The sequence below is a fragment of the Tamandua tetradactyla genome, chromosome X (assembly GCF_023851605.1).
Source record: "Tamandua tetradactyla isolate mTamTet1 chromosome X, mTamTet1.pri, whole genome shotgun sequence".
In the NCBI taxonomy this organism is placed as follows: Eukaryota; Metazoa; Chordata; class Mammalia; order Pilosa; family Myrmecophagidae; genus Tamandua; species Tamandua tetradactyla.
In genome coordinates, this window is record NC_135353.1 from 1,550,122 (window position 1) to 1,573,827 (window position 23,706).

Genomic DNA, 23,706 nt, shown 5'->3' on the forward strand with positions numbered 1-23,706 from the left:
CCCATACTAAACTCTGAAATCTGTTCTACAACTAATTGTTGTGTTGTGCTTTGAAATTTACTGCCTTTTTGTATATATGTTATTTTTCACAAAAAAAGGGGGAAAAAGTCGATTGTGATGATAAAAAAATTTATTCCTTCTAGCTTTGTACATTCTGGAGGAGCTAGAAGGAAAAATCTGAGAGGATCATATGGTAGCCCGTGACAAACTCTGGGATCTGTCCTGTAACTACCTGTTGAAAAGTGCTTTGAAAACTTGCTTTTTTCTTTCTTTTCTTTGTATATATATATTATACAATGAAAAAGTTTTAAAAAAACATAATGTTTTCATTTTACTTCGTGACTATTGTAATACCTGTACTTTAAAGGTGGGAAATAATTAATGGTGTTCTTGCTCCTCCCAAATTTCTTATTTACTTTTTAAATGGATGTATTTCAGTTACCTGTAAAATGTATAAACCAACTAGGCAAACTACTATATTACCACAACGCAAAAACAAAATATCTATCTACATATCACCTTGTTATCCAAGATGTAATGGAGAGGCTGGAGGGAACTGCCTGAAAATGTAGTAGCCATGTTTCTTAATGATGATTGAATAACGATATAGCTTTCACAATGTAACTGTGTGACTGTGAAAAACTTTTATCTACCTTGTCAACAGACAAGTAGAACATATGGAATAAAAATAAATAATAGGATTGAAGGGGACTTCCGGGTCAAGATGGCAGTTTAACAACGTGCACGTTTTAGTTCGTCCTCCAGAACAACTACTAAATAACCAGAAACAGTACAGAACAGCTCCTGGGGCCACATCAGTGACCAGACACACAGCGTACCCCAGTCTGGACCAGCTGGACCGGCTGCAAGCACCCCCCTGAACCGTGAGTTCCCAAAGCTGCGGTAGTCAGTGCCCTTCCCCCATAGGTCGCTTCCCAGAGGGGAAAGGAAAGGACTTTACCAGCAGCAGGGACTGGGCACAATCAAATGCCAATTGTGGAACTAACTAACAAATTCTGACTACTAAAAATAGGCCCCCAGCTTAGGTGAACCTGATCAAAGCGGAGGTTGCTCATTTTTGCCACTGCGCCAAGGGGGCAGGGCTGACAGAAAAAGGGGGGGAAAAAAGAAGGAAACAGAGGGTTTTGTGGCTGTGTATCTACAAAGGCTTGACTGCCTCTGGATACAGCAGCAGGACTTTTCAGGCTGCAACTGCCCCAGGCATAGGCAGAAGTGAGCTCTTTTGGGGGCTTGTCTGGAGCCTGTGCCTTCCCCAGGGGAGGGATGAAGCCCAACTCAGGTGGAATTGCTCCATCAAGGAATTCAGACACCAGGGCTTGGTAATTTGAAGCCATTAAAACCAGCCTACAACCTCTCCTCTGTCTCCACCATGCCCCCAGCAGAGAGAGTCTGCCAAAGTTAAAGGTACCACATCATCTTATGCTGGTGGGACCTGCAGTCAGACAAGCCACACACACAGGGCAGGATAAGAAAAACAGAGTCCAGAGACTTCACAGGAAAGTCTTTCAACCTGCTGGGTCTCACCCTCAGGGAAAACTGATGCAGGTGACTCTTTCCTCCTGACAGGAGGCCAATTTGGTCTGGGAAAATCTGGCTGGGGTATATAATATCTAAGTAGACCCTCCTAAGTATGGGGTGGGGGGAAGGCACCACACAAGCAGGGCAAGAAACAAGAAAACAAGAACTGAAAAATTCTCCTCTGTTAAACAAAACTTAAGCTAAAGGTCCAGATAAAGCTGAACGGAAAGTCAAAGAACAGACAGACAACAAATTCATCCAGCAAGAGAACCCTAGATAAAAGAAGTGAAAGCAATCTCCAGAATAAACTAATTAAGGTAATTAAATGCCTAGACACCAGCAAAAAATAACACATCACACTAGGAAAATTGAAGATATGGCCCAGTCAAAGGAACAAACCAACAATTTAAATGACATACAGGAGCTGAAACAATTAATTCAGAATGTACGAACAGACATGGAAAACCTCATCAAAAACCAAATCAATGAATTGAGGGAGGATATAAAGAAGGCAAGGAAAGAACAAAAAGAAGAAACTGAAAGTCTGAAAAAACAAATCACAGAACTTATGGGAATGAAAGACACAGTAGAAGAGATGAAAAAAACAATGGAAACCTACAATGGTAGATTTCGAGAGACAGAACATAGGATTTCAAAACTGGAGGATGGAACATCTGAAATCTGACAAGAAACAGAAACTATACGAAAAAAATGGAAAAATATGAGCAGGGACTCAGAGAATTGAAAGACAATATGAAGCACATGAATATACGTGTTGTGGGTGTCCCAGAAGGAGAAGAGAAGGGAAAAGGAGGAGAAAAACTAATGGAGGAAATTATCACTGAAAATTTCCCAACTCTTATGAAAGACTTAAAATTACAGATCCAAGAAGTGCAGCATACCCCAAAGAGAATAGATCCAAATAGACATACTCCAAGACATTTAATAATCAGAATATCAGAGGTCAAAGAGAAAGAGAGGATCTTGAAAGCAGCAAGAGAAAAGCAATCCATCACATACAAGGGAAGCCCAATAAGACTATGCGCAGATCTCTCAGCAGAAACCATGGAGGTGAGAAGACAGTGGGATAATATATTTAAATTATTAAAAGAGAAAAACTGCCAACCAAGAATTCTATATCCAGCAAAACTGTCCTTCAAAAATGAGGGAGAAATTAAAACATTTTCAGACAAAAAATCACTGAGAGAATTTGTGACCAAGAGACCAGCTCTGCAAGAAATACTAAAGAGAACACTAGAGACAGATACGAAGACAGAAGAGAGAGGTGTGGAGAAGAGTGTAGAAAGGACGACTATGAGTAAAGGTAAAAAGAAGGAAAATTAGATATGACATATAAAATCCAGAAGGCAAAATAGTAGAAGAAAGTACTACCCATGCAGTAATAACACTGAATGTTAATGGATTAAACTCTCCAATCAAAAGACATAGTCTGGCAGAATGGATTAAAAAACAGGACCCATCTATATGCTATCTCTGCTGAAAGGACACGAGGCCAAGGACACAAATGGACATTTACACACCAATGTTTATATCAGCATTATTAACAATTACCAAGAGATGGAAGCAGCCAAAATGTCCATCAACAGACAGTTGGCTAAACAAACTGTGACATCTACATAAGATGGAATATTATGCAGCTGTAAGACAGAATAAAGTTATGAAGTATGTAACAACATGAATGGACCTTAAGGACATTATGCTGAGTATGATTAGCCAGAAACAAAAGGACAAATACTGTATGGTCTCACTGATATGAACTGACATTAGTGAATAAACTTGGAATATTTCCTTGGTAACAGAGACCATCAGAAGATAGAAATAGGGTGAGATATTGGGTAATTGGAGTTGAAGGGATACAGATTGTGCAACAGGACTGAATATAGAAACTCAGAAATGGACAGCACAATACTACCTAACTGTAATGTAATTATGTTAAAACACTGAATGAAGCTGCATGTGAGAATGATAGAGGGAGGAGGGCTGGGGACATAAATGAAATCAGAAAGAAAGATAGATGTTAAAGATTGGGATGGTATAATCTAGGAATGCCTAGAGTGTATAACAATAGTGAAATGTACAATGTACAAATTTTAAAAATGTTTTTGCATGAGGAAGAATAAAGAAATGTCACTATTGCAGGGTGCTGAAAATAGATGGTAATTAATCATTTAAAATGTCACCTTATGTGTGAGCCTAAACAAAAAAATGTTTATTTGTCACAAAATTTATATTTTGACTAAAGCATTTCCTAATATAACTCATGTAGATAGTTTGATTGAATGTCATAAGTACTTGGAATCTCAGGTAGGACATGAGATTTTGTTGGTTTGTCCAGAGTGATGCCCCGATGAATCCCAGAGTGATTTGATCAGTGACTGGAAAAGTATTTTCAAGCCCCCTTCGGGGAATGGTGAGAGTGGGGAGAAATTCAACTTCCCCAAGTTGAATTCTTGATATTCTCACAAGCAGTGTGGACAACCAAAGCTATAGGCTGAGCCCCCAGTCTTGGGGTTTGTTCATATGAAACTTAACCCCACAAAGGATAGGTCAAGTCTACCTAAAATTTAGGCCTAAGAGTCACCCCCAAGAGAGCCTCTTTTGTTGCTCAGATGTGGCCTCTCTCTCCAGCCAACATGATGAGCAGTCTCACCACCCTCCCTCTCTCTGCGTGGGACATGACTCCCAGGGATGTGGAACTTCCTGGCAATCTGGGACAGAGATTCTGAAATGAGCTGAGACTCAGCATCAAGGGACTGAGAAAAGCCCTAGAATGAGCTGAGAATTAACATCAAGGGATTGAGAGAAACTTCTCGACCAAAGCAGGAAGAGTGAAATGAGACTAAGTGTCAGTGGTTGAGAGATTCCGGAGTTGAGAGGTTATCCTGGAGGTTATTCTTATGCATTAAGTAGATATCACCTTGTTGTTCAAGATGTAGCGGAGAGGCTGGAGGGAACTGCCTGAAAATGTAGAGCTGTGTTCCAGTAGCCATGTTTCTTGATGATGATTGAACAATGATACAGCTTTCACAGTGAGACTCTACGAATGTGAAAACCTTGTGTCTGATGCTCCTTTTAGCTACTATATCAGCAGAAGAGTAGAACATATGGAATAAAAATAAATAATAGGGGGAACAAATGTTAAAATAAATTTAGTTTGAAATGCTAGTGGTAAATGAAAGTGAGCGGTAAGGGGTATGGTATGTATAATCTTTTTTTTCTCTGTTATCATTTTATTTCTTTTTCTGTTGTCTTTTTATTTCTTTTTCTAAATCGATGCAAATGTTCTAGAAATGATGAATATGCAACTATGTGATGATATTAAGAATTACTGATTGTATATGTAGAATGGAATGATATCTTAATGTTTTGTTTGTTAATTTTTTTAATTAATAAAAAAGTTTAAAATAAATAAATAATAGGGGGAACAAATGTTAAAATAAATTTAGTTTGAAATGCTAGTGATCAATGAAAGGGGAGGTAAGGGGTGTTGTATGTAAATTTTTATTTTTTTCTGTTTTCGTTTTATTTTTCTGTTGTCTTTTTCTTTTACTGGATTGATGCAAATATTCTAAGAAACAATCATAATGATGAATATGCAACTATGTGATGATATTATGAATTACTGATTATATATGTAGAACGGAATGAGCATATATTTAGAATGTGTTTCTTTCTTGTAATATTTTTTTAAATTAATAAAAAATTTTAAAATATCTATCTACAAATAAAGTAATGAACAAATTAGATGCAGTAAAACAAAGAAGGGGTGGAGGGATCAATGAAGCAGGGTCATGATAGCTTAACCCTTCCATCTGAACAGTTCAGTGAAGCCTTCAAAATCCCATAAAATGAGTACTCCAGCACACATCTTTATACTTTTACTTACTATTCTTGAGGCTAGATCCTAAAGATATCCAAACTATTATATTCTTGTTCTCTATAGGCAGACATCTCATCTTTGATGTTGCCCAGAACAGCCAAGGTAATGTGGACTGTTCTGACTTTTTGAAACCTCTGATTAGACTCATAGTACACCTACATGCATCCCCCAATTACCCAATGAAAACCAGGATAATGTCAGGTACACAGCCCTCAAGACAATTCTGGAAGGAAGGATGTAATGCAGCCTGTGCCTAGATTGAGATTGTATCATATACTCACCTTCACCCTTATCTTCATACATCTTCAGGCTGGGCATTCATGGAGTAATTTAGGAATAAATCCATGTTGTGTGGGGTACTGAAATATTTAAGTTTGCTGTATTACACTGTGCCTTTCCCCAGCACTTCCCAAGGTGACCTCCAAATCACTGGTGGGAGAATTTTGCTGGAATTGGACCTGGGGCTGCAGGGATTCGTCTCAACTGCTCTGGAACTGATTGTCCCAGGTCTGGTTCTTCCAGGTTTGGTTATTATTCCAGGCTTGAGTGTACCATGTCTCGCTTTTCCAGGAATGGCTGCTCCAAGACTGGCTGTTTCAGGAATGACTGCCCCAGGTCTGGTTGCTCCATATTGGAAGTTTACCATAAGTGTTTGTAAAGCACCCTAGGGGATAGGAAGAGTAGAGCCTTGGGTATTCTGTAGGTTCTGAGCCCTTCTGAGTCACACTGTTGCCATTCTTTGACCAGTTGGTGTTTTTCTGCCGCCTTTTACATTTCATTCTCTTGTTCTGCTCCAACTCTTAACATGTCTATAGTCAGGTTCAAAATGTCGGAAAGTTCTCGCATCTGCTGGAGGCTGAGGTATTTCTGAATTTGAAATCTATTTGAGTACACACAGCTGAGTCTGACGGAACATGGCTCTGATCCTCTGTGTCTTGACCTGGTCCTCATCTTCCTTCTTCCCTGGGCTCTTCTCTACAGAAGAAGTAGTTTAACCATGGGATTGGTGGAAAAGTCGGGGTTATCCTGGAAAAGCAGAACCACGGAGGAAGAAAGAGGAGAGACTGTCTGTGACTGGAGCACCTCAGCAGATGACATTTGCAAGGACGTATACTTTTCTTCAGCCTCATAAATCTCAGGCATTGGTGAAGACTCACTAGAATCGTCGGCTTCAGGGAAGGCTGGCTTTGGGGAGAAACTAGATCTCCATTCATGCTGTTGAGTAGAAGGAGGAGAAAAAAACCAAGCACCTAAACTGTGAAAATGGCCAAGGAAAGCTTAAAAACTATTTGGGTGGAGGATCTTAGAAAATTTTGAAGATCTATAGGGATGAAAGTACTCCCTCCACAGAAACAATAGTCAAAAAGCCCAATGAAGCAAGTTCCATATACTCTTATCTCAATCTAGATAATTGGATATTTTACAAAGGTACTTACTTTATTACTTTTTAAAAGATTAAATATTGTACAGATGTTTAATATGAACTCAAAGTTCTCATTTTAGAAGACTTGAATGACATTCTTAATGCAAAAAATCCTTTCATTTAGCAAATGGAATAAAACTTACTTTATCTCTTTAAATAATTGAGGAACTTTTTTTCAGTTATTTGCTATAGTTCAAGCTACATAGCTTATATATTATATAACATTTTCTGAACTATTTGGGGCACTGATAAATACTACTACCAATACAGACCTTATTCTTATCTCAACTTCAATTCGCAGCTTATAAAGGGAACATACTGTTGAAGTGTTTTAAAATTTGTGCCAGTTCCTAACTATTATATCAATTACTGTTCTTCCTCTTTATTGATCTTGGAAGAAGTGACAAAAGGCCCACAGATTTAAAATCTGTGCATGCATAAATAGATATGTGGTAGTTAGATTTAGCTGTCAACTTGGCTAGGTGAAGTTGCTTAGTTCTATTGAAGTGGACATGAGCCAATGGCATGTGAACCTCATCTATTGTTGATTACATCTGCAGTCAGCTAGGAGGCATGCCTGCTGCAATGAATGATGTTTGTTTTAACTAGCTGGTGTTTAAATGAGAGAGCTCAACGTAGCACAGCCCAAGCAGCTCAGCATACTTCATCTCAGCACTCGCAGCTCAGACCAGGCCTTTGGAGATGCAGAAAGGAATCACCCTGGGGAAAGTTGTTGGAACCCAGAGGCCTGGAGAGAAGGCCAGCAGAGATCACCCTGTGCCTTCCCACATAAGAAAGAACCTCAGTTGAAAGTTAGATGCCTTTCCTCTGAAGAACTAATGAAATAAATCCCCTTTTATTAAAAGCCAATCTGTCTCTGGTGTGTTGCATTCCGGCAGCTAGCAAACTAGAACAATATATATACCGACATCATGATTTTAAACTTATTTGGAGTTTTTCATCTGTAACTTTGAGTTACAAGGTTGAGCTGTCAGAACAAATTACATACTGGCATTGAAGTTTAAATTCTTCATCACCCAGCAACTATTTGCTGACCCTGGATCTAGTTAGTAAATTTAATTTATAAAAGTGCTATTTGGAAAAAAATTCAACTGGAAAATAGTATGTGTTTTACCTTTAACTCTGCTCATGATCATATATGGTAACTGATAAGAATGTTGAAAGCAGGAAGAAATTTTTGTTTGTTTTTAATACCATCCCTCTTTTGAGGTGAAATTTTTTCCTCCTATCTTTGGACCTGTAAAACCTATGAAGAAAGTTATCTCCTTCCAAAATAAAATGGTGGGACACACACAGAACAGATATTCTCATTTTAGAAGGAAGAAATTAAAAGACATGATAACAGGTATTAGAAGTCCCAAGCAAGTTAAAAATCCAGCAGGTCAAACTCCATTAGATCTCAAGGTCTGAAAGTCATCTATGGATCAATGCTTTGCCCTCTGGGTCTGAAGGAGTGGCAGCACCACTCTTTCCAAGCACTGGGGCAGTGGTCTTGCTCTCCCCAAATGCTGGGGCCTAGGACCCACCTTCAAGCATTGGGATGGCAACCAAACTCTCCAAAAAAATCAGGGTGGAAGCCCCCACTCTAAGCATGAGAGCAGAAATCCTGCCCTATCCAAATGTATGGATGGGAACTCCTCTCTCTTAGCCTGAGGAAATCTATTTGGTCCAGACTTCTTCCATGGTTCTGCCCTTGAGGTCATTCTTCTTTCAATTTGCCCCTTCTCTGTCCCTTTCAGTCCAGATTTGTAGTGCTTCTGTTCGTACATAATTCTCAAAAACCTTGTTGGCTTTGCATGTAGCTCAAGGGGGGCATGGCATTAGACAATAGGATTTTCCACAGATTCTTCCTAGACATATACATTTCCAATCCTGATTTCCTCTGATATAGTTGACTTGATCCATGAGCCATTTGCCTATTCTTCTTAGCAAAAAGTTGTTCAGTTAAACCCTCACATGGAATCCTATCCTCTGAGAAATCACATACCATGCTCAGGGAAGGCCTTGGTCAAGCAAGTTCTGGCCCTAGTCTCAGGGCACACTGCCTGGATAGGCTCATAATTGTCCAAATTATTGTCAGTTTCTTGGTGCTTAAGAGTTCCATCTTCTGTTTATCCCTTTCTTCCCTCATTTCACTATAAGCAGCAAGGAGAATCCAGGCTACATCTTCCACAATTAGCTTTGAAATCTCCTCAGCTAAATATCTAGGTTCACACTGTGGCAGGTTTGAAGCTGTACGTACCCCAGAAAAGTGTATTCTTAAAGTTAATCCATTCCTGTGGGCCTAGACCCATTGAGTAGGATCTTTTGGAAAGGCTATTTAAGGTGTGACCCACATTATTCAGGGTGGGTCTTAATCCTCTTATGGGAGTCCTTTATAATAGAATGAATTTCAGACAAAGACAGAGAAAGCCTTGGAAGAAAGAAGCTGAAAACAAAGAAATCTGGAAGAGAAGGGATATACCAGCAGATGCTGCAGTGTGCCTTGCCATGTGTCAAGGGACCAAGGATCACTGGCAGTCGATCTTCAAGAAGAAAGCATCATTTTGATGATGATTTCATTTGGACATTTTCATGTCCTCAAAACTGTATGTTTGTAAGCTAATAAATTGCCATTGTTAAAAGCCAACCCATTTGAGAAAGATCAAAGGTAATGGTGGAGTTATACAGAGAAGGTAGGAATTAACAAATGAGTATGAGTGCTGAACCATTACAATGACATTTCTTTTAGTCTCCAGTACCTTAGAACAACTAGAAGTAAAAACCTAAAACTGTGGAATTGTAACCCATACTGAACTATGAAATCTGTTCTACAATTAATTGTTGCCATGTACTTTGAATTTTTTTGTATATATGTTATTTTTCACAAACACAAAAAATAAAAAGAAAGATGAGAATAACAGAGACAATAAGAGTGAACAAGTGAGTATGACTGGTGAATCATTATACTGATATTTCTGTTGGTCTCCAGTGTCTTGGAGCAGCTAGAAGAAAAAAATGAAAAATCATGAAACTATTACCCATCTGTGCTATAAGTGCTTGTTAAAATGTACTTGGAAATTTATTGCTTTTTTCTATATATGTTATATTTCAGAATTTAAAAAAAAGTTTAAAAAGAAAGCCAACCCATTTTATGGTATCTGCTTTGAACAGCTTAGCAAATGAAAACAATCACTTACAAGTTCTGCCTTCCATCCAACATCAGAACACAATTTTGTCACATTCTCTGCCACTTTATAATAGGGATTGCCTTTTCTCCAATTTCAAATAACACATTCATCATTTCCTTCTAAGGCCTCACTAACCAAAAGCACTTTTAACATCCATATTTCTACCAACAGTTTTTTCAAAGCAGTTTAGGCTTTTTCTAATCAAGTGCCTCACAGTTCTTCCAGCCTCTACCTATTACCCAATTCTAAAGCTGTTTCAACATTTTTATGTATTATAATAACAGCACCCCATTCTGGTACCAAAAACTGCCTTAGTTTGCCAGGGTACTCTGACAAATACCACATGTGCCAGTTTGAATCTGTTGTGTACCCCAGAAAAGCTAAGTTCTTTAATCCTCATTCAATATTATTGCATGGGAGTTTTTTTATTATGTCCATGGAGATGTGACCCATCCAATTGTGGGTGGTAACTTGATTAGTTGGTTTCCATGGAGATGTGTCTCCACCCATTCAAGGTCAGGTTGTTTACTAGAGCACTTTAAGAGAGAACCATTTTGGAAAAATCTTGAGAGTCCACACAGTCAGAGACCTTTGGAGAGGAAGAAGGAAAATGCCCTTGAGGGCGCTTCATGAAACAAGAAGCCTGGAGAGAAAACTAGCAGACATTCCCATGTTGGCCATGCATCTTTCCAATTTGAGAGAGAAACCATGAACGTCATCAGTCTTCTTAAACAAAGATATCTTTCCCTAGATGCCTTAGATTGGGCATTTTCATATATTTGCCTTAATTTGGATATTTTCATGGACTTAGAACTGCAAACTTGCAACTTAATAAATTCCCCTTTTTTTTTTCCTTTTTTTTTATTAATTAAAAAAAGAATTAACAAAACAATAAATTCCCCTTTTAAAAAGACTTTCCATTTCTGATACATCACATTCAGGCAGCTTACAAACTAAAACAGATTTTGGTACCAGAGAAGTGGGGTGCTGCAGTTTGCAAATACCAAACATGTTGGAACAGCTTTTTAAATGGATGAGGCGGAGATTCTGGATGAGTTGTGAGGCACTTGATAGAGAACGCCTAGAATGTTTTGCAGAGAGACTGTTGGCAAAAGTGTGGACTCTAAAGATACTTCTGATAAGGCCTTAGTCAGAAATGATGCATATGTTATTGCAAACTGGAAGGAAGGTGACACTTGTTTTAAAATGCCAGACAATCTTGGATAATTGACTGGCTTTGGCTGGAAGGCATATTTTAAAAGCCATGAACTTGGATATTTAGCAGAAGAGATTTCCAGATTAAATATAGAAAGTGCAGCCTGGTTTCTCCTCACAGCTTATAGTGAAATGTGACAGGAAAGAAGTAAGGTGAGAACTGAACTCTTGGTACAAAGAAACCAGAAATTTATTTTCTGGAAAATTCTGGGCTTCCAGAAAGGGAGACCCCAAAGAATAGTGCCCCACGTGAGGATTAACCAAATGTGGAACTAGTCAGCCATTTCAGGGAAAACCAGGATTGGAGATGGAGTTATCCAGAAAGGGTCTGTGGAAACTCCTTCTGTCTGATGGACATGATCTGAGACTACTGCATAGAAAGCCAATGACAGTGTTGCAGGATCTGTATAAATGGAACCACTGCCAGTCTGGACTAAAAGGATCAGGAAAGGGACAAAGTGAAGGAAAAATGTCTTCAGAGGCAGAACCATGGAGACTTAAGTCTGAAGTCAAGAAACCTCAGGCAAGGAGAGTGAACCCCCTCACCCAAGTACTTGGAGAGGGTGAGTTTTCTCTGAAGGCAGAGGGTAGGCCTTCCACCTCATTGCAGTAGAAGAGTTGTGCTGCCTCAGGCCCTGGAGAAGGTGGAGCACATTCCTTGGGGACTGGGGAGATCCTGGCTGCCACTACATGGTGGGGTTGAGTGTATGCCCTGGAGATGGCAGAAAACCTGGATGCAGCCCCAATGCTTGGAGAGGGTGGAGCAGAAAAAGATGGTCTCCCAATATCTCCCAAGGGTGCATTCAGACAGAGGTGGGCTGCTGGGTAGGCCCTTGGAAAAGGTGGGACTGCTGCTTTCTAAAGATCCAAAGATAAATGACTCTCAGACTTTGAAATCTAATTGAGTTTGCCCTGCAGATTTTCAAAACTGCTTGGGTCCAGTGACCTCTGTGTTCCTTCCTCCCTATGGAAATGGGAATATGTATCCTATGACTGTCTCTCCTTTGTATATCGGCAGTAAATAACTTGTTATGAATTTTAAAGGTCCAGAGCCAGAGGAGAAATTTGCCCTAGGACAGACCATGCCTGTAGCTGACTTTGATGAGATTTTGTACTGTTTCTGACTTTGTATTTGTATTGCTACTGAAATGGTTTAAGCCTTTCTGATATTGTTATGGAATGAATGTGCTTTGCATTTGGAAAGAACATGTCTTTTTGGAGTCCAAAGGGTGAATGTGCCAATTTGAATCTGTTGTGTACCCCAGAAAAGCCAAGTTCTTTAACCCTTATTCAATATTGCTGGAAAGCTTTTTGCTTGTTTCCATGGAGATGTGACCCACCCAATTGTGGGTGGTGACTTTTGAGTAGATGGTTTTCATTGAGATGTGTCTCCACCCATTCAAGACAGGTTGCTTACTGGAGCCCTTTAAGAGGGAACCATTTTGGAAAAAGCTTAAGAGCCCACGCAGCCAGAGACCTTTGGAGATGAAGGAAAACATGCCTGAGAGAGCTTCATGAAACAAGAAATCTGGAGAGAAAGGTAGCAGACATTGCCATGTTCACCATGTGCCTTTCCAGTTGAGAGGGAAACCCTGAACCTCTCCTTTCTAGCTTCTGTGACTTCCCAGTTCTCTTTATAAGGTTCCCAGTAATTGTATTAAGACCCACCTTCATTCACTTGGGCCACTGCTTAACTAAATATAACATGTTCAAAATGTCCTATTTATAAAGGATTTTCATGCCTCAAAAGACATGAATTAAGATAAGAAAATAAATTTGTTGGGGGTACATAATTCAGTCTACCACAGTAGCAATAACATAGATGTTTATGCATAGACAGAAAAAGATATCTGTATACTTAAGCTGTCAAATAGAGAGAGATGGGGGGAGGGTCAAATGCAGTAGATGATGTCATAAGGAGTGGTAGAATTCTATTTGGAACTTCTGAGAAAACTCTGCCTAGCTTCTTCTGAAGACTGCGCCACTCTGAAGACTAAGTCCTAACCCATTGACTTCTTTTCAGGTAAGTGGCTTCGCACCTGACATGAGTCTCTTTAAGTCCTATCAAATAGTACATCAGTGTATCAGTTATACTTACCTTAAGTAATAAAAAGCCCAAATTATACTAGCCCAAATTATCTTCTCATACCAAGCTGTCCAGACGTAGGTAGATATGGGGGGTGGTTTAATGACTTGAAATTTTCAGAGCCAAAATATGTGTAATTGTCTTGACTTTTTCCTCATTTATATTGCCTCATGGCCACGTGGTGGGTTCTCCAACTTCAGGTAACAAATCATAAGCAATGTTCAAGGCAGCATAAAGGGAAGATGATATTACCATATCCTTTATCAACATATAAAAATGTTTTCCTAGAAGTTACCCTTCAGATTTCTGTCATATTTCATTGTCCAGAATTCTATCATGGCGATTTACAAGGGTATCTGGGAAAGGAACTGTTCAACTTTTCCAGTTTCTCTACTTAGATGTTGTCTTAGTTTCCTGGCTGTGATCTTAAATACCACAAAATGGGTTGGTTTAAACAATGGGAATTTATTGGCTCATGGTTTTGAGGCTAGGAGAAGTCCAAATTGAAGTATAAGAAGGATGATGAGCTAGAAGGAAGTGCCTGAAAATGGCTAGAGGGAACTGCCTGAAACTATAGAGCTGTGTTCCAGTAGCCATGTTTCTTGAAGATGATTGTAGAATGCTATAGCTTTCGCAATGTGACTGTGTGATTGTGAAAACCTTGTGTCTGGTGCTTCTTTTATCTACGGTATGGACAGATAAGTAAAAACATGGATGAGAAATAAACAAATAATAGGGGGAACAACGGTTAAAGTAAATTGAGTAGATTGAAATACTAGTGGTCAATGAAAGGGGGTAAGGGGAATGGTATGTATGAGATTTTTCTTCTTTCTTTTTTTCTTCCCTTTGCTGGAGAGATTCAAGTGTTAAAAAAATGATCATGGTTATGAATACACAACTATGTGGTGATATTGTGAGCCATTGATTGTACACCATGTATAGAATGTTTGTGTGTCAAGAATGTTTGTATATTTGCTCGTTGTTTATAATAAAAAATATTAAAAAAAAAAAAAAGAAGAAGAAGGGTGATGATTCTTCTTAAGCCTATGGTGTTCTGGGGCTGGCTGCAGGGCATCCTTGGACCCTAGGCTTTTCTGTCACATGACAGTGCAAATGGCATTGTTCACACTTTTCTCTTCAGGGCTCCATTGGCTTCCAGCTTCTGCCTGTTGGCTTTAACCCTGTGCTCTTCCTTATAAGGCATCCAGTAATAGAATGAAGACCCATCCTGATTCTGTTAGCCACACCTTAACTAAAATTAACATCTTCAAAGGGTCCTATTTACATGGGCTCACACCCACAGAAATGGATTAAGATTAAGAACATATTTTTCTGGAGTAGGTAATTCAACCTACCACAGATGTAGTAAGGGAAAAGGAGCTGAGAAGGACTACTGGGTAAGGTAATGAACAATATCCGCCAAAATTCACCATTCATTCATTCAAAATATATTTATTGAACACCTGAACCTGAAGGCTCCATCTTGCTTAACATCTTATGGAATGTCTTCTGGGCTCCAAGCATCTCCAAACATCTGTGTCTCTGTTCTTCACATTTCTGCATCTGTGTCAGCTCTGCTCTGAAGATTCTATTGGCTCTGATGCTTCTGTCTTTTCTTTCATTTCTGTCATTTATGACTCTCTCCAAAATGTTTCCTCTTTTAAAGGATTCCAGTAAACTAATCAAGACCCACCTGGAATGGGTGGAGTCACATCTCCATCTAATCAAAGGCCGCACCCAAAACTGAGCATGTCACATCTCCGTGGAGATAATCTAATCAGAAATTTCCAACACACATTTACTGAATCATGATGAAAAGAAATGGCTATTCCCACAAGAGTGGATCAGGATTAAAGCATGGCTTTTCTGGGGTACATAATGCTTTCAAACTGGCACAGATGGCATTACAGGATTTCAGGCGAAGTTTTGAAATAATCTGACTTAAAATTTAACAAGGACTTGGGCTGCTTTATGGAAGGTAGGCTAAAAGGAGGGAAGGATGGAAACAGGGACACCAGAGAATGAGGCTATTGCATAATCCATGACAGATGATTGGGGGGGGGGGGGGAGCAGTGGAGACGAGACATGGCAGGAATCTTAAAACATTCTACAAATAAAGCTGATATAGTTTTTCTGATGTATTAAGTGTAGAAAGAGAGAAGTCAAAGATAACTCCATAGTTTGGGGCTTGAACAATTGAATTTCACTAATTGAATTGGGGAAGACTGAAGGGGGATCAAGTTTAGCAAAGGATGTCAGATATCTGATCTGATAGAGGATAATGGGGCGATCATTTGACTTTGGAAAATGATTCTGTGTAAGATGCTTTTGGCAATAAAAACTAAATCCCCATTTTCTAACTTTTTCAGACAAAAGTGCTGGCCCTCAGGAAGATCCATGGAACTCCAGAAGCTGCTGGGCATTGGATTTCTGCTATGTTCTCTGTCTTGCAGCATGTTAGAGAGCATAGTCACCTCTCCTCCTTTATCTGATTTTGATATGCAAGACAAAGCAGAATCGAAATCGTCACGCTCAAGGGGTGTGTTGCTATGTTAGGATGAATGTTCCTCTCTTCATAAGATGTAAAACTCATGTCCTAGGTTAGGAACACCTGATTTCATGCTTAAAAATGATGTTCACAGGGCAGTGCAATGGTGGCTCAGTAGCAGAATTCTTGCCTGCCATGCCGGAGACTTGGGTTCATTTCCCAATGCCTGCCCATGCAAAATAAATAAATTAATTAATTAATTAAAAATAATGTCCACAGGAAAGCAAACTATTCTAATTTGGATCAACTTAGTTCAACAAACACTAGCCCACCTACTATGTACCAAATCATTTGCTGAATTACATGGATTAGGAGTTGAACAGCTCCTATTATCAAGGAGCTCACAGATGGCCAGACAAATATATAGATGCCAACCTTCCATGTAATACGACAAATGCTCCTGGAGGACAAACATTGGGATAAAGTTGTTTAGGGGAGACTTGATGAAGAAGGTGAAATTTAATGTAAACCTTAAGGGAGGAGCCCTGCTTCCAACACTCACACACATCTGAAGCTCTGGAAAGTGCCTTGCTGGTGAGTGGTGAACCCTCTCTGCTCTATGATGCAGGCACTTTTGTTTTTTCTTACGTCTTTCCTTGGGCCAAATCATAGTACCCTCTCCCCTCTGCTCATTCCTAAAGAAAAGACCCTTTATCTTGAGGATTGTCTCAGTCAACAGGCTTTCCCCACAGTTCCTTCTCCCAGTTGCCCTGCCCCCTCCTGAGTGCTCTAAAATTTTGCAATTCTGCTCCAGGGGCTGCTGCCTTAGTAGTCTTCTCCTTTCTCTTCCTGGGGAACTCGCTGTCCTCAGCCTCCTACAGAGCTCCCAAGATAAAGTATAGGCAACTATAATTTAGTCAATATTTTCCTATTATCAATTCATGTTCTTCTTTCATGAAGTACCCCTATTTAGTCACTAAAACCTGAAAAACTGATATCCATCTGAGAATATAGCCCTTGTGCATCCTAGAGGTAGCACAGAATATGGGCTATAAGGCAACTCTAAGTATATGATATCTGGGGCAATATTTGAACTTGATCTAGGGTCCAAATCCCCATCCCAGCATTTATTCACCATGTTATGGTTGGCTAAGGTACTTGACCTCTCTTCAATAATTGTCTTTGATCTCCCTGCAGATAACAACAGGTCCTGGATGGGCAACCTCAGAGACTACTTGTGGGATCTAATCAAGAGCTCCATACCTCCAGCAGCCATTTTCGCTTTTCTTATCATCACGACACTAATGGGGACCCTCTGCTGCCTTACGTAAGTTCCAGTTGGATGAGGAGGGGTAGGGAAAAAGGAACATGAGGGAGGGACAGAAACAGTCATGTTCCCCACCAGCCTGCACATCTGCAATTAAGAAGTTTTAAGGAAGGTGATTCTGGAAACAAAACTCTGGAGGGTTATGCAGCCTCTTTAAAAGTCTCCTCTATTTTCTCCAACCTTCCCTGTCCATTACCTACACCTGACAGGTGACATTTAATAACCAGTATTCTCAATTAATCATTTCTTTTATTAGCTTCATTAACTCCTAATTTACCTTTCCCCTGGCTCAGAAATTACACACGGAAAATATATAATTAACCGTGACTCAATTGCCTAAAAATTTACCAATTTTCTATATAACTCATATGAATCCCAAAAGATTCCTGAGGAAAACAAAATAGTTAAGTATAGCTAGAAAAACCTAAATTTTGTTAATTCAATCAATATTTACCAAAAGAGGACTATTTGCCTGACTCTGTCCTGATTACTAGACAGACAGAAGAAAAAGATTACAAATAAGTACAAACTGGTCAATCAGTGCTACGATGGAAGACAATGGAGTCCAGGTAGGGAAACCTACAAAAGTGTCATATACTTTACCTGTGATCAACCAAGGTATTAAAAGAGTCAAGGAACAGTTGGCCAGTTTGCAAGAAAAAGTGAAAGGGAATAGACAGAAGGTAGAAATGTAGGGCTCTGCAGATTTCAAAAAGCCAAACTGATTCTAAATCCCATGTATGATGGGATTGCAAAGAGCTTTGCTTGATTAAAAAAAAAAAGACTATTCAAATTTGCAGTTTCACAAAGTATCTGAGGGCAAAGATCAGATTAAGGGAGAAGTGTTCCCACCTGTGGCTCGTAATAACCTCAAATTAATCAGGATCAAGAACTGTACCTAGGAAAGAACCTTGAGTATGGTAAATGGCACGTAGGATTTATTGGAGGCAGCTATATCAGAAACACTTACTTCACATGCAGTCATAAGGAATGATGGACAATGGATTACAGATCTCCTCCTAGAAAGCAATCAATGTGTGCCCAGCAGGATTTCAGGGTTACTACAGAACAGTGACTGCTGTATAGCCCCCATTATTCCCCTTTCCAAATGGGAGTGCTTATCATGGTCCCCTTTTTCCTCCTCCATCATTGTATTTGGGGTATGGAGAGCAGAGGCAGAGAACTGATTTTAGTCCAAAGGTCGCTTAACCGCAAAGAGCCACACCCTGACTTGAGAAGACTGAACAACTTACATACTCTGATCTTTGAACTGGATCTGGGGAAAGAGTGTGTCACAGGTCAGATGTTCTGGAAGCAGATTCTGAGACAACAGTTTGCTGTGCAGGATATTTATTATGGATCAATACCTGTGGAAAGAAGCGGGGAGAAAGAAGGATTGGGCAGAGGGAGAGGTCAAACTGTCTTGCAAGCCCAACAAAGCCTTAGTTGACCTCACAGGGAGCTCTAAAGTGTATGCAGCCTATCAGAGCTGTCCCACACCAGCTGGAAATGGCTGTACACGACAACCCCACCTAAATCGGTTATTGACTAAGCTGGCCCAGGAAGTAGGACGCAGCTCTTTACAGCTGAGGCAAACTCTGAAAGAGCTAACAGCTAGAGTCTGCCTGCTGACTGAGAGCACTTTCAGGAGCTAGGGTGTCTCTGCATGGCCTATTTCTATATTCCATACAGGATGACCATGTTCCATGTACAGAAGGAAGAGTGAAACAGATATTGGGTGATCAGAAAGTCAGACTGTCAGATACTGGCTAGGTGCTCACGAATATTTTTCCTTTTTCCCAAGCATAGAGGAAAACTGCATTTTCTAACCTTTACTGATAGTAGTTGGGCTGGAAACATGTGACTGAGTTTTAGCCAATGAAACATGGAGCAAAAGTGATATATGCCACTTCCAGGCCTGTCCAAAAAATGTCCAGCTCAATTGTCCATGCTGTCTCTCTCCCCCACATATGCATAACTTGAAGGTAAGGGCTCCAAGACGGTTGAGCCACAAGATAGAAGCACCTAGGGTCCGTGAATAACCATGTGGAGAGCACCACTTGACCTGCATGAGAATGAGACAAGAGTGAGGGGTAATCTTTTATTCTGTTAAGCTAAGATTTCAGGAAAGTTTATTACAGCAGCTGAATGTTACTGTGACCAGCACACTTAGTAACCAACTAAAGAAGCCAAGACCCAAGTCCACATATGTCAGATTCTACATCTTTGAAGTCATTGTTACTCAAACTGCTTCTGATGCATCAGAATATTTGTTAAACATACACATGCAGAGGGACTTCTGTGAAGATAAAGCAGATAATAGGCAAAGAGAAATGGTTCATTCTTTGAACTAGATGGCTCAACCTGAAGGGAAAAAACAATAAGCCCTTACTGGGAGCAAGCAAAATGGCAAGTGAAAAAAGCATCTCTTAGACCCAATTCGGCACTAAATAGAAACGTAAGAGGTAGATTTGAATAAATAAGCTTACAGGTAAGCCATATTTTGAAGACACAGTCTATCAGTGGGGCAAGAAGATAAAGAGAGAACGTTCACTATGCTCAAACCTCCAACTGCTGTTTTCAATCTACTGGGAAGAAGTAAAGACTGCAAGATCTCACTAATACACACAACTCAGCATCATAAAGAGAATTCTGTTAGCCTCAAATACTGACTTTGTCCCATCTCCATGCAAATATCCTGTAAACAACTGGTCCAGCAAGAGCCGCTCTTATTCAAAAGGAACCTGCACCAGATCTATACAAAGTTACTATATGAAAAAGACAATACATGTGTAAGAAAAAATAGCAGATGAGGAACACTCACCAGGAAAAAAATGTCTTGGAGCAAAAGCAAAGAAGAAAATGAAAATTAAATGGAAGAACCCAAGAAAAATGTGAATGATAAAAGTAAAACTATGACATTGTGGTGGTTTGAAGCTTTATGGACCCCAGAAGATCATGTTCTTAGAGCTAATCCATTGCTGTGGGTGTACACCTATTGTAGGTGGGAACTTTAATTAGGATTTTTTAGTTGAGGTGTGTCCCAGGTGAGTCTTAATCCTCTTACTGAAGTCCTTTATAAGGGATGAAATTCAGAGAAACAGAACCGAGGCTGAGAGAGGAAGCCACTGAAACCAGAAGCTGGAAGCATCAAAGTCCAGAAGAGAAGGGAGGGACCAGCAGATGCCTATGTACCTTGCCAGTGACTGAGGAGTCCTGGACTGCCAGCAGCCTGTCTTCAAGAAGAAGGTATCGTCTTGATGATGCCTACATTTGAACAATTTAATGGTCTAAGAATTGTAAGCTTGTAAGCTAAAACATCCCCAACATAAAAGCCAACCCAGTTTTGTTATATTGCACTTCATAAAATACACATATATGAAGAAGAAGCAAGGATCTTTGATGAAAAAAATATAAAAGATAAGGAAAGCAAGATTGAAAAACTCAAGCACTATTAGGGATAAAGAGTTCAGAAAAAGGATTAGAGGAAAATGACTGATGCATAAGGGCACATAGTTGATTTCTTTGACAAAGAAAATTAAAATAACAAAAAAATGCTTAGATGTATAATTTTTTTTAATGTTGCAGAAATAAAGGAAGTCTTGAACCTATAGTCCAAAAGGGCACATCAAGTCTCAGGAAAATTGACATATAGTTCCAGGCACATTACTGAATGTCAATAATAGTGTTGATTTTTAAACTTAATACATTTCACAGTAAGGATTACAAACAGCCTCTATGTGCTTCTTTTTCCTCTATATCCTCTTTGTTAGGTTGACTTATAAACCCCAGAAAAATAAATGTTCTTAATCTTAATCCCATTCCTGTATATATGAACCCACTGTAAATAGGACATTTTGTGTGTGTGTGTGCTGTTTCTTCCATGTGAGTATCCCATTATTGCAGCACCATCTTTTGAAATTTGTTGTTGTTTGTTTTTGTTGGTTTCTTTGGGGAAGTGCATGGGCCAGGAATTGAACCCAGGTCTCCCATATGGCAGGCGAGAATTCTACCACTGAACACACCCCCCTGTAAATCGGATATTTTGAAGGCATTATTTTTAGTTAACGTGTGGCCCAACTGAATGAAGTTGGGCCTTAATCCTGTTACTGCGGGGCTTATAAAAGAGAAAAAGCCACAGCAAGTTTCTGGAAGTCAGTGGAACCCGAAAGAGAAAGGAGAGGACATCACCATGTGACAGGAAAGCCAAGGGACCTATTCTAGTTTGTTAGCTGTCGGAATGCAATATACAAGAAACGGAATGGCTTTTAAAAAGGGGAATTTAATAAGTTGCTAGTTTACAGTTTTAAGGCCAAGAAAATGTCCCAATTAAAGCAAGTGTATAGAAATGTCCAATCAAAGGCATCCAGGGAAAGATACCTTGGTTCAAGAAGGCCGATGAAGTTCAGGGTTTCTCTCTCAAGTGAGAAGGCACATGGCGAACACAGTCAGGGCTTGTCTCTCAGCTGGAAAGGCACATGGCGAATACAGCGTCATTTGCTAGCTTTCTCTCCTTGCTGCCTGTTTCATGAAACTCCCCATGAGGCATTTTCCTTCTTCATCTCCAAAGGTCGCTGGCTGGTGGACTCTCTGCTTCGTGGTACTATGGCATTCTCTGCTCTCGCAAATTCTCATACTTTATCCAAAATGTTTCATCTTTTATAGGATTCCAATAAACTAATCAAGACCCACCTGAATGGGTGGAGACATGTTTCTACCTAACCCAGTTTAACAGCCACTCTTGATTGAGTCCCATCTCCAGGGAGGTGATCTAATTACAGTTTCAAACATACAGTATTGAATAGGGGTTAGAAGAAACAGCTGCCTTGACAAAATGGGATTAGGATTAAAACATGGCTTTTCTAGGGCACATACATCCTTTCAAACCAGCACAGGACCCAAGGACTGCCAACTTGCCAAAACACTACCAACCCAGGAGGAAGCCAGTCTTCTAACCTCTGAAACGCTGTGACAGTAAATTCCTGCTGTTAAGCCAACTCATTGTGTGTCACAGTAGCTGGAAACTATACCACTAACTGCAGGTGTTCCTTACCTGATGGAATGAAAATACATCCCAGCACTGCAGACTGGAGGCTGCAATCTAAGGCCCTGCCTGGCACTAACAAATATGCAAAGATATGTGTATAAGAATTTTTTTATTATGGTTTAAGGTAGAGAAAATAGGGAAACAAATGTCCATCATTTGGAGTTGCTTAAATAAAGTATTGTACATTCATACAATTGAGAACTATACAATCACCAAAATGTTGAACTAAAAGGATGATTTTGTAGAAACATATAAACATATTCATGTAATATTGTTCGTGGGAAAAATCAGATTATAATTGAGGATATTACAGTTTAATCCTATTTTTGTTTTTGTTTTTAAAAAACCATGTACAGGGTAAAAAAAGCCTCTAGGGACCTAACCAAAGTATTAAATATTGGTTATCTACTTACAGTAGTATATAAATGGTTTTTATTTTTATCATTATTATTTTTGTTTGTCTGCATTTTCCATTATCTCTATAACGAACTATATTATTTGATTCATATGATTTTTAAAAAGAAACTTTAAAAACAAAAGAAAGAGCACGGGCCATGACGGTTCAACAAGCAGAGTTCTCACCTGCCAAGCCAGAGATCCAGGTTCAATTCCTGGTGCCTGCCCATGCAAAAAAAAGAAAAACAACAACAACAAAAAAAACCTGGAAAAACAAAAGAAGGAACAATTCAAAAAATGCAAGTTGTAAATGAGAATAACATTATTATTTATTACTGATTATAAAGTAATGCATACTTATTGCAAAAGAAATTTCAGAAAATACAGGAAGAAGAAAAGCTATCCATAATCCTAAGACCCAGAAATACACACTCTTAACATCTTGGGTAAATCATTTCAAACTTTTTTTAGTTCATATTAAGGGAAGAAGTCACCTAAAATCCTATCTTGGGAAAAGTGATATAACTATAAAGTAACTCTATGCAAACTAGAAGAGTATATGAGAATGTAAATTTAGTGCAGTACTCACTAGTTTATCTTTCTTTCCTAGTATTCTTATCGGTGAACCAGTCTATTGAATTGGAAGATTCACTAGGCCAAGCTTGGTGGTTGGATACAAAGAAAATGGAAAACATGATATTTGATTAAAATGAGGAAATATGTCAGCTAAAATTAAATTTTTCCACCTCAAAATCTCTTTGCCTTTTTTCCCTTTATTATCAGTTTCCTATAGTCTTTTGTGTGAAGCTATAGTTCTGTTTTAACAGATATTATGAGACTATAGGAGCCATGTGGTAAATTAAGTATAGAAGATACTAAATTAAACAAATTTAGACAGGTTTCTTTGCTTTAAAAAGCTGTTAAAAGCCTTTAACAGTTTAATGTGTATTTCTATGAGAGGATATAATGTGCAGCATTTCCCAAACTAATTGGATCTTAGGATTTTTAAAAATAGATTCTCTATACTCTTTGAGAAATATTGATGTACACACATTCACAGACACAAATTCACAAATTTCCTTTTATCCAAATG

The 23,706-nt window shown here is 39.1% G+C and overlaps 1 protein-coding gene and 1 pseudogene across 1 annotated transcript; one reads left to right on the forward strand and one right to left on the reverse strand.

Moving 5' to 3' along the window:
* Positions 1–5,735: 5,735 nt before the first annotated feature.
* On the reverse strand, positions 5,736–6,654 carry LOC143670856 (homeobox protein NANOG-like; annotated as a pseudogene).
* Positions 6,655–13,202: 6,548 nt separating this feature from the next.
* On the forward strand, positions 13,203–23,356 carry SMIM9 (small integral membrane protein 9). The gene is made up of 4 exons (XM_077146251.1): positions 13,203–13,292; positions 15,725–15,894; positions 17,041–17,170; positions 23,224–23,356. Exons 2-4 carry the CDS (start codon positions 15,753–15,755, stop codon positions 23,249–23,251), a joined length of 300 nt encoding a protein of 99 aa, XP_077002366.1. The 5' UTR covers positions 13,203–13,292; positions 15,725–15,752; the 3' UTR covers positions 23,252–23,356.
* Positions 23,357–23,706: the final 350 nt, after the last annotated feature.

What these genes read in the sequence shown, in the direction of transcription:
- SMIM9 (XM_077146251.1), top strand. Translation starts at nt 15,753, where the DNA reads ATGGAACTCCAGAAGCTGCTGGGCATTGGATTTCTGCTATGTTCTCTG. An exon ending in GAAATCGTCACGCTCAAGGG is followed by an intron (nt 15,895 to 17,040) that starts GTGTGTTGCTAT and finishes ATCTCCCTGCAG; the next exon opens with ATAACAACAGGTCCTGGATG. An exon ending in GGGACCCTCTGCTGCCTTAC is followed by an intron (nt 17,171 to 23,223) that starts GTAAGTTCCAGT and finishes TTTCTTTCCTAG; the next exon opens with TATTCTTATCGGTGAACCAG.